The sequence below is a fragment of the Apteryx mantelli genome, chromosome 2, assembly GCF_036417845.1.
Source record: "Apteryx mantelli isolate bAptMan1 chromosome 2, bAptMan1.hap1, whole genome shotgun sequence".
Lineage (NCBI taxonomy): Eukaryota > Metazoa > Chordata > Aves > Apterygiformes > Apterygidae > Apteryx > Apteryx mantelli.
The window spans coordinates 112,669,864-112,685,173 of record NC_089979.1 but is presented as its reverse complement, the minus strand read 5'-3'; the positions used below and the strand labels follow the sequence as shown (position 1 = coordinate 112,685,173).

Sequence of the window (15,310 nt, the reverse complement as noted above, 5' to 3'; positions counted from 1 at the left end):
TTGAGACTGTCCCTCTACTTAGCTAGATGTGTTGTAAAGTGTTAGGACCTTTTCTAATTTCTCAGCCAGAGGGCTCACAATAAACTTGCTCCATCTTACAAACGGCTCTGCTCTCACCAGAAGCAAGTCCTCTTGCTGGTAGGCTGCATAGCATTGATGTGGTATCTGCTGTGAAATCCCATTGGCAGATCCTGCTAACTTTCATCAAGTTTTTTGGCAGGTTTTAAAAATGTGGTGAGTTGTTACTGCAGAACAAGTTTACAATTTCATAGTGATTATCCTAGCGTTTGTAATCCTCTTATCCCAAAATACCACCCGTAATGCAGCCGAGCTCCAAAGCTATTGGTCGCCACAAGGAACAACTACTGTCATAAAAACATCAGAGGTAGCTCCCGAAGAGGATTTGTTCCATGAACAGGACAGTATTACCAGGAAGTCAGGTTTTGGGGGGGGTTTCATGCACAGTCCACACTATGCTAAAAATAAATTAGGGTTGTTAAGTGTTCAGTATTAGGATTTATGTCCTGTATCATGTTACCACAACCTTCCCCCCACAATCCTCTTCCACCAAGAAATTGCTTGGACATGGAGGTTACACTCCTTTTATGTGGAGGGTGTGCTCCTTGTGGCCCCCTGCCACAAAAATCATTCTTCATATTTTCTCTAGGTAATCCTTCTTTTTATTTTTCTCCTTGCAAGGCAAGGTTTTACCAAGACTGTTCCCTTGGTCTCTTCATTTTACCTCACCCCATGTCCTCAGCCCTAATTTCAAACAAATGCCTTTTGGGTCCTATTCCTGCAGAAAGACTAGTGGACACCGGTGCCCCTTCACCATTCCGAGCAGCCAATTTTTTCCCTTCTGGTTGTTGTCTGCGTACCCGCATGCTACTTGTGCACACGTTTCCCAGTCTTTGATTAGAGCTGGTTGGATCATTCCTACAAATTATGCATGACATGAGTGTTCATTCCTTTAGTATTAAAATAAATTATTCATATTCTTTACAAAATGATCAGTTTTATTGCTGTTGATTAAATAATATACATAAAATATATTGTTTGCAATATATTTTGCCCATCAATCATGTCATAAAGTATTCAGAAATCTTTTTTGTTATTGTGCTACCTCTGGCACAGGTTATTTGGAGTCAGGGAGATAGATAAATATCCTTTTATCATATTTCCCCTCAACAGACACTTGGACAGGGAGATGGGGGAGGGAAGGGAAATATCTAAAAGTTAAAAAAATAAGAAAATGTAGATAAAAGAATTGGATGGAAAAACGCTAAGATTAGATACTTATGATTCAAACCACAACGTGATTCTTTTCCTTCCCCTTCCTTTCAGTGGGGGACGGTGCTGCAGTTCAGTAATGAATTTGCTGTATACTGAATCCAGATTGAATTTCCAGGAGAGGGAGACAATGAATAGGCCAGCTGGAAGGATTGAATGCTGATGTCAATTAAACTGAATCCATGAAATAAATGAGGGGTTTCAGTGGTTGTTCTTCATAGCCACTTCAGTTTGGTATGCAAGGGAATGCTCCCATTTTATTGCAATAGTAAATTTCAGAGCACAGAGAGCGAGCGAATATTGGCATTTCAATCAGGGCAGCTTCACACACACACGCGCAGCCCACTCAACTCCATGTTGAAAGCTTTATGAAAGAAAGCCTGTAGGATATCCAAGAGATTACTTACAAGATTCTAAGGGATGGAGTTTTACAAAATCCTTATAACACAGCCCGGTGCCCTTGTTGAAGTGAATCTGAAATATGCCTCTGAGCTCCTCGGAGTCTGCAGACAATGCACACAGGTATCAGGGTATACATGCATACCTACATTTATTACAACAAGCAGACATACACTCGTTGTTTCACATACCAAGATAAGGTGTCAATCTTGGAGATTTTAAAAAAATCAATAGTGTTTGTAGGGGCTACTATTAATTTTCATTATCCCATCAGTCATTCAGTAAACTACAAGGTTTGTCTATGTTGCTTTCGCTTCTAAAAAGAGAAAACAACCATCATCACAGGACTGAAGGTAGGAATGAGAGACAATAGAAGGTTTTAAATTTTCAAGTAACTGCAGACTATGCTGTATTATACCTTAATGTATTCTGAGAATTTTCTTGAGGAGCTAATATTGCATGAGGATAAAATGTAGTCTTCAGCACACTAGTAAAATATTTATAAACGCCTTCCTTTCTTGATAGAAAAAGGGACCTATTCCACTTGTGTTATGTAGATTCTCAGAGGATCTGTAGATTTTCCTTGGCCAACTTATTAAAACACAGTCTTTTTAATAAACTGGAAATGCCTCTGCCAAAAATCGTGATAAAGGATGCTCCTGAATAGAATGTGATAGTTCAGATAGACATAAAATTTAATTAGTTAGGTTATTCAGAAAAAGACCCTAAAACCTGTAATTTTGATAAAGTTCTGGGAACAGAACTGACAGTTATTTGTAGCCTCTAGCATATTTATAAATAATAGGCATAGACCCTGACACTAATATTCCACAGACAGGCAATATTCTAAAACCTTAAACTATATAATATGATCATTTTGTAATTGTTACATAATTAAAATTATACCACAGTTCCCATTTTAGGACTTACTTTTCACCTCACTTGAACTATGCAAATAAAGCTCTTGCAGTGGGACAGGTTTCTTAGAGTAATTGAGAAATGACATCTGTATGGGAGTTAGAAAGAAAAGTGACTGGAATCTGGGCTTAAGAAGATATAAAATAAAGTAGCCCATTTCTATAGAGAGCTTTTTGCAGTCTCTGTGCACAAATTGCCTCAAATCCACTTCCCTTATCCTTCATCTCCTGTACCTTAGAGCACCTGTCGCATTGCAATGAAATTTGATTCCCAGCCATCAGGTGGTGCTGAATTCATTTTGATTTTTCTATGTAATTGCTGCATTACTCATAAACCTGTTTAGTCACGATTAGTCAGGTAATGCACTGAGTCAGTAACAAAACACAGTATCCAGTCTGTCAAAGGTGTGGACCTCATTTATTTCCCAAAACTAAAGGATAGTTTGTAGTTCTTTTTGTCTAGTTCTTTGAAGAACTTTGAAGTTCTTTATTGCTATTTAAAACATGAGGCCAAGCCTGCCTTCCTTACGTATCCCACTGAGCCATTCTCTTCAGTGGAGGTTTTGGATGAGCAAAGAAAAGCAGCTTTGGACTTTGAATGTATAATATGATCATCCTAAGGTCAGGGCCTGAACTCTAACATGACCACTGCTGTTTCCATTTCCTTAAAGAGCTAGCAACTGTTCTGCTGCTGAAAATTTGATGAGAAAGCTCACCTTCTCTGTGATCCTGTGCACTGAGAACAGCCTTACCCTGAGCGAAAACCCATGGAAATCAATAACTGCCTGAATAGCAACGTGCTTCTCAGCATAAGTTATGGTGATATATAGTGGACCATAATAATTTACTGAGAAAGGTACATAATGTTATTTGTTTAGATGGTTGTATTTTTTGATGAACTGTTTTTTGGTTCCTAGAAGAATGCAATCACAAAGTACTGTCAGGTGGCTCAATGTCAATGTACCTAGCTAACTCCTGTGAAATAAATCTGGAGTAACTATGCTCAGTCTTTTCCAGACTAGTAAGTAATATTCAAGAAATGCCACATGCAATGACTGGTCTTGTTTAAATACCAAAGTTCCACTTCTGTTAACTGCATGGCACCTGCAATTGCTATTGAAGATGACACCTTCCATTGACACCAATGAAAATTGTGAAAGATTGGTACTTACATGCCTGAGAAAATAACCCCAAAAGTGGTGAGATCATGTTCAACAGAAGGTGGGAGAATAAATTCCTGAGCTTTTAGCTACACACCATCACCTCTAGGTGGTTGGACATAACTCAGAGCCAGAGCTGTAAGCAAAGCTGTATTTCCTCTTCCAACATTGATTAAAAGGATAGGATCAAGAAATGGAGAAAGGATGAAGCTAGGAGAAGGGAAAGTCGCTCTCCGACTGCCCTGGCAGGGGTGGGAAACTCCATGAAGCAGTATTGTATGCCTCACCAGGCAGCAGTAGCTGGTTGTAAGGAAAGAATGGGCAAAAGGGGGCAAAAGGGGTCATAAACATTTTGCTGTGCCCAACAATATGATGTCCTGGGCAACTGCCTGCTTTGGGCTAGCAGGGCCCTCCTCACAGAGCTGAGGAGAGGTGCTCCAGGAGCAGTTTGCAGATGCTGATGGCTCTGTGGGGGGCTGCGCCCCACTGTGGGCTGGAGCTAGCCTGAATGCAGAGCTGAGTCGCAGGGAGGCCTGGTGATGCCAGCTCACTTTCTTCCACGGCAGAGGATATGAATTGCCCAGCAGCCTTTGTGCTAGTACAGCCAAACAACCAATTATAAGCTGCAGATATGGCATACATGCTGTACTGGAATTGTTCACAAACCACATGCAATTCAAAAGCCACCATTTAACCACCCCTGTCATAACCTTAACCTTTCAGAAACTGTCATTGTCACTGAAACAATTGTTTTCTTATGGTTTCAGGTGCCAAAGAAATCATTGCACTCCACAAGTTTTATGCCTTCTAGCAGTTTCATTCACTTCTGACAATTGGATCAGCATTGTACAGCTGCTATTCCTGCAGTTTTTCAACATTTGCCTGAGTTTATACAAGGGATAAAACAGAGAGGGCAATTCATCTCTTAGCCAAAGGAAAAGAACTATCATTTCTCTCCTGTTGAAGCAAAGCAAGCATGAGGTAAAGTCAGTGTGATTTGAATAGAGATGCAATTCACAGGGGAAAATCATAGGTGGAATCCAGCATTTTCCTTGGATCAAATACATTTACAGTAATTATTTGCACATTAAGATCAATTATTATATAAACAAGCAAGGCAGCTCTGCATCAAAAAAAATAACCAGTAAGACAGAAAAACCTAATTGAAGGATATCTCTAAGTCACAAAGCTGCGGCAGGTCCTTATTTATTAATGATGTGAGAAACAGTCAGACTCATTGCCAATATTATAACTTCTGTAAACACATGATACAAGTACACAACTAAAATGCGTTTAATGTAAAACCTGTTATATTTACTTTGTCATTACTGAGATAATATTTTTCTGTTCTTGTGGTAGAATTTCACACTGAACCAAAACTCACTGTCAGCAGACTGAAGTTCTCACCCTTGCAGATGGTTAGGGATATTCCTTCCTTCCATCTCTGTTGCATAGTCTAATGAGCACAGGGCAGTCCCATTTGATATTCTGTTCCATTGACATTAATCTTGAGCTGGGATATATAGCTAGTTTCGATCTCAGCCATATCATCTTTTTTCAATGTTGGAGTTGTTATTAAAGTTTCAGGATGAAAATATGGATTTTATCTGGGGACAGCAAACCTCACTCATTTGAGGAGCAAACCAAGGGAACTGACAGACGGAGGGGAACTGTGTCTGTGTTAATAAACTGTACCTGCTGCTCTGTTTAGTACGCAAGAGTTCAGAGTACAGTTTTTCAGACTGCAAGCCTGGCTTCCCTAGGGATGCTCAAAGCAAGCCTGGGGAAAGTAGGAAAAAAAGAATTTTTTATTCTCTTGCTTAACCATTTCCACTTAGAACTCAGCACAAGCCAAGCTGCCAGCAGCCCATGGACTATTCAGTAAAGGTTTCTGCTTTTGCCAGGTCCTGAAGTGGTAATGATTCTGCAAGAAGGAAAACTGTCCTGTTATAGCATTTAACTAGCCAGTTTCTATTCTTTGGTAATACAGGAGAAGGAAGAAGCAGAAAACTGTCCTCTCACTTGCAAATACTTCTGTGAGAAGTAATGACAATATGATCATTAAAATTTCTGTGGTCCTTTGAAGCAAATGTTAGACATCTACCCTGATACAGTCATAAAGTTCTAGCTCTCTTCCATATTTTTTCTATTTTCTTCTGACCTTAAATAAGACATTTTGATGCCAAATGTTGTTTAATGTTATTGTCTGTTATTAAAGAAGAGGGAAGTGATTTCACAAAAACAGGGAAGTGATTCCTATGTATTCTTTACCTTCATCACAAGAGGGTGATGGGACTTTATTAGTAAATTGCCTCGATATTCTGAATAAGAGATGTTACAGGAAAACATAGAAATACATTTTTGTTACCATGCCCTGGCAATAACCACTGATCCTAGTGGTTTATTTTAACCCTCTTTTTTAATTTAGCATCGTTGTAGTCTCTTGTGCTGTGAGCTGCAATATTTAAAACCTCATTAAGTCTATGACCTTGCAGTTAACCTGTTAGCTCACTGTTGTGTTGCATTCTTTCTCTGTGGTGGGTCTGGAACAGGAGGATTTAAGCACTGGAGGTCACTATATTACCACCTTCAACATCCAGCCAACAGCAAACTCCACCACCTTTAGCGTGGGGGGGGGGGGGATAAATAATGCAGAGAAGAACAAAGCTCAGGACAGAGGCACAGGCTGCATGAGAGCATGAATATGGAACAATGTTTGGTGACAATGTATTTACTGGCTTTATTAAACCTCAGTAGTCTTCATTCTCCTCACATTTCAACAGCTTATTCTTTACTCATCATGTTTTAGTCTTGTTTACTACAGAGAACAAGTGAACAGTGATCTGACAGTGTTCCTGAAATTCATCCAAATGCCATTTAAGAGCTTTGATTTCTTAAAAGAATTATACAACTGCCAAAATTAAGAGCCAGTGAGACATGGCTCTGTCTGTTGGTCCATGACAATAAACATTGTTACAACAGAATATAGAAATCAGTGGAGAATAATTTACTTACAATGTAACGCCAGTGCAAATAGTCTTCTATCCTGGGCCCTTCACATGCCTCAGCTTGAGTGTGCCAGAGACAGTAGTACACTGCAATAGAAATTGCCCTAGTGAGATTTTCGTCATCCTGAAGGACAGAGTGTCCCATACACAGCACAACAAGCCCTGGCTACACTAATTAACCACCTTTCAAAAAAGCCTGAAATCCTGAGGGGTCCTTGTGCATTATGAAGGAATACATTGATTGTTTTGGTCAGTTCAAGTTTGAGGCACTGATGGCTGAAAGACAAGGGTGCGTAGTACTGACCTGAACAGGAGCAATGCTGTAGCTGAAGTATTATGTACAGTAGTAATCATGTGAAAAAGCAGTCTGCTTCAATCAACTATTTCTTTATTTTTCACAAATTTGGGGGGGGGGCGGGGTTCAACGCTTCTCATATATTCATTCTGCAAAAATGTTAAAGCCATTTTGTAGCCTGTGAAATACTCTCCTCACGTTCTGATCCTTTGGCACGCGGCACTACGAAATGTCACCGTAATAGGCAGGCACTGTTTTATTTAGAATGAACACAGGTGTGGAAAGCATACACATCCCAAGGCACTACACCTCACGCTCAAGCCCTGCCAGCAGCCCTGTCAAGGCCATCAGCACACAATCAACTTGGCTGCAGCAAGTGTACTTCATAGCCCAACAGTTCTGCTCTGTGTACACAGTATGATTCACCAAATTATCCACCCACAACCACTAACTGAAAGGGGTGGGAATATGAGCCTTCTTCATAGTTTTTCATGGTCATAACAAGGATTTATCTTCAACAGACATCTGTGTGGAATGCAATGACAAACCATGGTAAATGTAAGGGGTCCTGCGACAGTTTGAATTGGGGAAACTCAGTGACCCTGAAGCATGGCCTGTGTGTCTTTTCTAGAAGAGCAAGAGGCTGAGGGTAAGGTGACATCAGGTGATGAGCAAGGGTAGGGCTGATCCGGCTACACAGGCAGGGAGCTCCCAGGTTTAGCAGCACTATTTTTTGGCTGGTCATGAGGGGTTACCTACAGCAACAGAGTTCCCGTTGCTATAAGGGTTTTCTGTGAGTGTGTGTTTGTGCAGCCCAGCTGTATTCAGCACTTTTTTCTGTTAAAAAAAATGGCAGTGCTAGTCAAGTTAACCTCTACCAGAGAGGAGGTAGAAGTGGCAGAATTGGGCTAGGAAATCAGCAGTCACGGCCATGTATAGTAGCTGCTGAGAAAAGGATGAACACAGGTCTGGCCATCCAGAGGCACCCATATTGTTTCATCCCCTGCCATACTGGTTCCTTGACAGAGTTGGGTTACTTGGCTACTTGTACCTCAGCATGCAAGCAGCAGTGAGTGTCTGAGAAGGGCCACGGGAAGGAGGATATGCTGTCTTGGCCAAACAGAAGGGGCAAGGTGAATGAGTTTGTTGTGGCTGTGTGAGTCACAGCATGGCATCATTCTTCTCTCATTACTTGTGCTGCTAGGACAGGCGCTGCTTTCATTCATGGCTGTGCACCTAACCCTGCTGTAATGGCAGTTTCAGCCGTCTTCTGATCTGGCATGCACTCGGGTGCTAGCGTGGCAGCATGGCCAGCACAGTAAAGGAGAAATTAGCATCGCCTGCCTATGCCACTGAGGCACATTGTGCCTTGGGCACGTGGCTCCTGGGGCTCAGCATCAAAGCATGCAGATGTGGGCTCCAGCACATAGTCCTGCGGGATGAATTTTGGCAGTCGCAGCCCCTTCTGGGACAGTGTGCTCGGTGTGGGGAGCCCTGCCAATGGAGGCATGCGCTGGAGGGCCTCCTGCCACCCCCTTTCTCAGCGTTCCTGTGGTGGCCTTCAGATGCCCTCACTAACCAAAGTGAGAAGAGTCTAGAAATAGTATTTTGAGAGCACCATTGGGATGGCCGTAATGGGACAGCACAGCTGTGAGCTCTGTGTGGACCTGAGAAGCAGCTGCTATGAAAAACTCCAGGAATGGGACATGGCAGCAGGCACCCTCGTGCGCTTTATTTTATGTTTTTCCTTAATCTCCTGTTTCTACCATACGTATGCTCCCTCTCATGGACCAGAATAAGCATCAGGGCATTTACTTTAATAGGATTTGGCAATGGGAAGAAACATGCAGCTTGAACCCACAACTGATGTATAGTACATTTACGAAGATTAGTTGGTGCCATTGAGCACCTTTAAATGAAGTATGCTCATATGCCAAATATAGCATGTACCAGGAAAAACACTAAATAATTTTGTTATATTTATGTCAAGAAGATGTACTATTTGGTCTAATAAGAGGCAAACAATGAAACACTTGACTCCCACTGGCACCCTTGTTATTAAAAAGGATGTATTTGTGTGATGTCTAAACCTTGTGGTTGTAGTGGACAGCGTATAGCCACAGCTGACACCCAAGGGCTTTGAGGATTCAAAAGTCAACAAGGAAGTTTTTTTTTTTACAATTCCACAATTTATGACTGAAAAGAAAGCTAAATCCTCTTACTGGAGGAAACGTGCTCCCGCTGGGGTTGGCATTAGAGGGAAGGCCAGGGCGCAGGGGGAGCAGAGAGGCATCACCTGCTGCCATGGCCCGCTGCGGAGCAGCCGCCCTGCCTGTCGCCCTGAAGAGGCTGGACAGGCAGTTACAGTAACGGCTTTTTTCCCAGCCCCCCTCCAACGGCTGGCGCCCCCTCGGCGGGACAGCGCCCGAGTCACCCCCGTCCCTCCTCCTTGAGGAGGCCGTAAAGCTGCGCCCTTCCTCAAGATGGCCGCCAGCCTCCAGTGTCTCAAACGGGTCTTGAAGCCACTGAGCTGCGGTCTAAGATGGCGGCTCTTTACCTGCAGCCCCTGCGCTGCTTGCCCTCAACCAACATGGCTGCAGTTCCCCCATTGCTTCCAACGGCGGTGAAGCCAGCTTGCCCTTAACCGGGATGGCTGCGCCCTGTAAGCACCGGTAGGCTGCCGCTCGGCGGGGGCGGAGAGGGGTCAGGGAGCGGGGTCGGGATGGCGCCGGGGGTCCGAGCGAGGAGCCGGGGAAGGGAAGGGAAGGGGAAGGGGAAGGGAAGGGAAGGGAAGGGAAGGGAAGGCTGCGCTTGTCTTCAGGCGGCAGAGAGGGAAGGCGGGCAGCGCAGCTGGGGCTAAACGGTTGGCTGCGAAATGGCGAGCTGCGGCGCCGGGGCCGGGGCCGCGCCTTCTCCTCCTTCAGGGCCGCCCGGTTCCCACTGGTCTGTAGCCCAGCCTGCTTGGGGTTTTCCTAGCAAGCGCTCGCCTGGGACATGCTGCTGCAGGGGAATTTGGGCCTTTTGTTTTTCTGGATTTTTTTTTTAATTACTATTATTATTTTCACATATTGCGTACAAGAGAGACACGCGAGGGGATGGGGACAGTGCATGAAAGGGCCCTCATGGCACAGCCTTGGCTGCAGCGCGTGGCCGCGTGCCTCGGAGGCTGCTGGTCACCTGCTGCAGCTGACGCCACGTTGTTGTGGGTGGGAAAACCGTGCAGCGCAGTTTTGCAGACCATCAGCTGGAAAGGTTTGGGGGCTTTCAAGATGCCTCTCTCACCTGGTACCATGAGGGAGCTTGAAGGTTGTGGAAATCCAACCGGTTGTGTCCCAGAAAACACAATGTGGCCACATGCGGGTCTTTATTTGTGTCCTTGAGTTCCTTAGGGCTGTTGACATCCTCTGCAGTTAGGCCATAGTCAGTGGCACTCTCTCAGAACGTACCAGGAATAATTTGGTGTACAGCTCTCTCAAGTCACTTTTTCTCCAACTTATTGAACTTATTTCTTCCCATCCTTTCCTCCCACACTGACTTACACGATTGCCTTTTTTGTCCTTCCTTCTCTCCTCTCTTCCTCATTTTAGGGACTTTTTTTGACAGTTTTATGGATTCACCCTGGGGCTAACAAAACCAGGTGATAATGATGTTAATAGAGGTATCTTAATAAATACAACATCTGGTAGCTAATGTTGAAATTTCTATTCCATCATGACAGAATATTTTGAAGCATAACAATTTTTAAGCCTGAAATACTTGTAAGTACAACTTGTAAGTTGTAATAATAGGGATGTTTTCACTGCTTTATATTTGGACGTGGAAAAAAGATAAACGGGAGAAAGAATTTGCATTAGTGATCTGTGTGAACTTGAATAAAAGCTGTGATTCTTGGACCAGCCATTTAATTACTTGATCCCTTCCCAAAGATTGAATACAACAGTATTGGGAATTTTGGAAGCTTTGATTAAGATTAAAAAAAAAATTGTATATGGCAAGTCTGAAAATGAAATTTAACTTCAGTGTCCTGTATCCATTTTAATAAATTATTGAAAAAGACAGTATTTTGTGGGTTATAAGAATTCCCAGCAATTTATTTAATTAATTGCAAATGGCCTCTTCAGGTTTTCTTCAGTGTAGAAGATGAAACAATCCAATTCTGTCTTTTTCCATTTAGATTAGAACTAGCTGATTTTTTATTCAAAGTATAAATGAGTATTTCTATTCAAGATGAACAAGATTGTGTTAAACATTTGGCATAACCATGAAATTGAAAATCAAAGGTGAATGTCCATGTCAGTTATTAAGGTCAGAACTCTGCAGGCAATTACATGTGTATAACTTAATTTACTGCATGGAAGCTGTATGAGGCTATATGTCACCTGCTACCAAAATCAAGTCATAAAGTTGTGTCTGCCTGCTGTTCAGGTACTAGCAACATTTAGACATACTAATTTGGTGTGCATAGGTGTGTCACTGCTATTGGAAGTAAAGAAATGAAGAAAATACTGTCTGAAACTGCAATTGCAAATTAAAACAGTTGTTTTACCATTGATAATCTGACTGTCTTCTCTTGACAGATGCAACTGTAAACAGCATCTGGTTTCCTTGTGGAAACAAACATACAGTTTGATTAATAACCTCCTGAAGTGACTTTTCTTCAGAACTCACGTTTTCTGCCTGTGCTTCTAACGCAATGCTTTGTCTGAAGGACTTTTGAGAGTTTCTCAGTATTTGCTTTACCGCATAAACAAAGGTCACAGCCGTCGCTGCTGTAATGTCCTGGGTACAAGTTGCCATCAGCCGATCCAGTGAAGACATATTTGATGAAGATGCAGATGAGATATATATAGCACAGAAAGAATGGAATAGCGCCATGAAGAAAAGATTGAAGGTATTTCTATAACCGTGATTTTTTTTAGTCTTTTAACCATTTTTTATTTGCTGATTGACATGGCTGACTTAAGGGGAAAATTAAAAATGGCTGCTAAAAGTTGTTGTGACTTAGTTTCTTCTGAACATCAGGAGAATGTAGCAGAGAGTGGCAGAAACTATCCAAGTAGCCTGTCAGAGCATGTAGTAGTTTAGCAAAAGACCTTGGCTCCCTCTGTACAAGTATGTGCATGCGTGGAATGCAATGCTAAATCTGGATTCAAGCTATTTGCTTCATAGCTATAGGTTTACTGCTAGTAAATGTGGGGCAATATAATTAAACAGTGCTAATAAAGAAACATGAGGGTTTTTTTTTTCCCCCTTCTCCTAGTAATATTCATCATTCAGATGTGTGGCTCCTGGTAGACACAATTGGTCATTGCAATCTGTATAGTTCTTTGGCTTATTTATTTTCCTACTGAAAATATATTTTATGAAAGCCATTTTCCACAACCCTTTCCTCTCTGAAATTCTACACCGAACAAAAACAAGTATAAAAAATCTAGGTGACTTTAATGGATATGGATCCTTGGGATCCAATTTTTTCACCAAATATAATGAATGCAGCCCTGCTGTCCTCAGATATGTTATCATTCAGAGTGGGGCCAGCAGGGCTCATGTGTTTGTGGATGAGCAACATTTGGCTGAAGAACATGAATGGAGGCTGTTGTATAGGCCATTGATGAGGAAGGATTTTACCAAGGAATTGTTGCATTATTCTCCAAGAAAGAGTTTGCAGAATTGAGTCCCTTGAAAAAATATGTGATTTTCTTAAGGGGCTGTTTAATGTTCTTACATAAACCCATGTGGTATCTTCTCAGTGGATACTGCGGAACCTTAAAATTTTCTTGAGGTCAAACTATACATTGAGTAAAATAGAGAAACATTCTTGTTCCTGCCTGTTTCTCTAGAAAGGCCACCAGGCTTTTTTCTCCTGTGATCAAATAAAAGTTCTTACTCTTACAACTTGGAATTTTGGTATGAAAGAAGAATTATTCTATATTACATGATAGCATTATTAGAGGATAAGGAAATTAATTTGCGTTATAATCATTAGCAGTTTCTTACAGAAAGAAATTTTGCACACACAGTGTTATGTGTATTTATATGTCACTCACTCCATCACCATCTTTCTTCCAAGCAACTCTTGAATTATTTGAGCGATATCCAGCAAATAGAGAAGTATGTCTCAATAATTAGTTCTGTGAAAATACATAGATGGATTATGGATAGGAGATAAAGTCCCTTAATACCTCTGCTAATGGGGAGGTTTTGCAGCTTACGTACTATTAGATACCAAGAAATCTATATGAAGTACTCTTCAAGGAATTGTTCATGGGGGAGTTGGCCGTCAACTTTGAAAGCAAGCCTGCTTTCCTGCAGATTTGTCTTATTTTTGATGTTTACAAAAGTACTGTCCTTATTTTCTGACCTTGATGGAGATCCTTTTGAAAAAGGACTGGATGTTAAGGATCTGTAAATTGTAAGGCACCGCAGGAAGAGCTGGGGGTGAAGGGTTGGCCTTTTTTTTTTCTCTCTCTCAAATCAGAAAGCCGAATTTTAAGAGACTGAATGCTTGTTTAGGCTTTTGTATCATTGAAAGGATGCTTGTAGCTCTAATTTTGCACATCGTGAAAAGCTGCTTGCACCACTTTTTCTATTACAGGAAGGCTATAGGGATGGCATTGAGGCTGGGAAAGAGCTTGCGCTCCAGGAAGGCTTCAATCAGGGTTACAGACAAGGTGCTGAGCTGATGGTGACATGTGGCCAGTTCAGAGGAACCCTGAAGTAAGTTTTGAATCTTTAAGGCTGAGTGGAGGGTCAGGTTTTCTTGGTTTTTTTTGTTTTGTTTTGTTTTTTTGGGGGGGGGTTATTTGTTGTTTAGTAGCTGTGTTTTAATACCAACAAATCTGTCCAAAGCTGTTAACCTAACTGAGAATTCTCAGCTCAGGTTTTAAATACAGGGAGTTACCTACATGGACATAGAGTGGTTATTCTTAAAAATCCTCCCCAAGTTACTCTTGGAAAGTTATCTAAATCTACATCTTTAATATTCAACTGTACTGCTTGAATTTCCCAGAAACTGTAAATGAAATGTATGTACATTTATATAGATATCTTGTCACATTGCTGTTGTCCTACAAGCAACTGGAAGTTTGTGTAGGTACATGTAATCACTTTTTTCATTTACTTTTTTTCCCCTTTTCAGTGCTCTCTTATCGTGGTGTCACCTTAATGGACATGATTCTGCTTTGAGTAAGATAAATCATCTTCTAGATGTGGTTGGAAAGCGTGAAGATGATGTGCTTAAGTACCTGAATTCTACCCAGGAACAGTCACATCTTGGAGACATTTTAGATTTTGTTCAAGACATGGACCTTAGTGATACAGCTCCAGCTGGGACAGAGTGTGATGCAGTTAAAGCTGGAAAATATGAACATATTGGCAGCTCTGGCAAAACTTCTTGTAGAAATAATGGTAAGGATGATTCCTTGCAGTCTGAGTGTAGCAAGGCAATCTGCACAGATCCTGAAAAGCCAACCCTTGCTTGGGTTAAGGAGCAGACTGTTTGGTTAGTAGAGCAACTGGGCTTATCACTGGACATGCTACATCATGTCCAGCAACTAGGATATTAGTTTTAAATAACACGAGACAGAAAAACTATCTGAACTGGACTGGATTGGAGTATTTGTGGATCAGGTACAGGCTCATTGTTCACTTAATTTCTGGGAAACCTGGTTCTGATACTTCCCCATAGAGGTCATTCCCATAAACCTTTACCATGCTTTGGCTCCTGTACAAAAAAAACCCAAAAAACTTTGCTTTCAATTTTAAACAATTACTTTCATTGAAAGGTGAGATGATTTTAAAAGCTCTACAGTGATTTACTAAACTTGTTTGTGTTCTGTGTGAGAATCTGATATTTTACCCTCCCTTCCTCTGTTCTCCTTTTGGAAGTAGAGCAGGTCCCTTAAATGGTTTCTTCTAATGTATTAAAAATATATATATATATCAAAATTGATTATATGCGTAGAATGCCCACTGCTATGGATGAGCTATACTTGCAGAATAAGTTGCTCTTGATGATATGCTAACTTCATTCAAAACAGAACAGGATCTCCTGACACAGAGTGCTATGACTCTCCCTAGTAACTACATAAAAACTGCAGGAATTTTTCGCTTTATGTCAAATTCCTTCTCCTGTCCTTTGCAACCACTATGCAAGGAACTTTCATAGCCTTTAGTTTAAAAGAAAAAAATAAATTTTTTCCCCCTCCTTCTACAGTTCTATTTACACACCACTCTTTGCAA

General features: G+C 41.5%; 1 protein-coding gene across 5 annotated transcripts; it reads left to right on the top strand.

Annotated features, from left to right (window-relative positions):
• The first annotated feature begins 9,656 nt into the window (after positions 1-9,656).
• On the top strand, positions 9,657-15,275 carry YAE1 (YAE1 maturation factor of ABCE1). 5 transcript variants are annotated; one of them, XM_067291237.1, is made up of 4 exons: positions 9,657-9,741; positions 11,823-11,960; positions 13,665-13,786; positions 14,208-15,275. In XM_067291237.1, the coding sequence occupies exons 2-4, from the start codon at positions 11,844-11,846 to the stop codon at positions 14,632-14,634; spliced, it is 666 nt and encodes a 221-aa protein (XP_067147338.1). In that variant the 5' UTR covers positions 9,657-9,741; positions 11,823-11,843; the 3' UTR covers positions 14,635-15,275. The 5 variants fall into 5 exon arrangements, with proteins under 5 accessions (XP_067147338.1, XP_013811189.1, XP_067147337.1 ...); XM_013955735.1 differs by having other exon boundaries at positions 9,715-9,741; positions 11,647-11,960; XM_067291236.1 differs by having other exon boundaries at positions 9,722-9,731; positions 11,647-11,960.
• Positions 15,276-15,310: the final 35 nt, after the last annotated feature.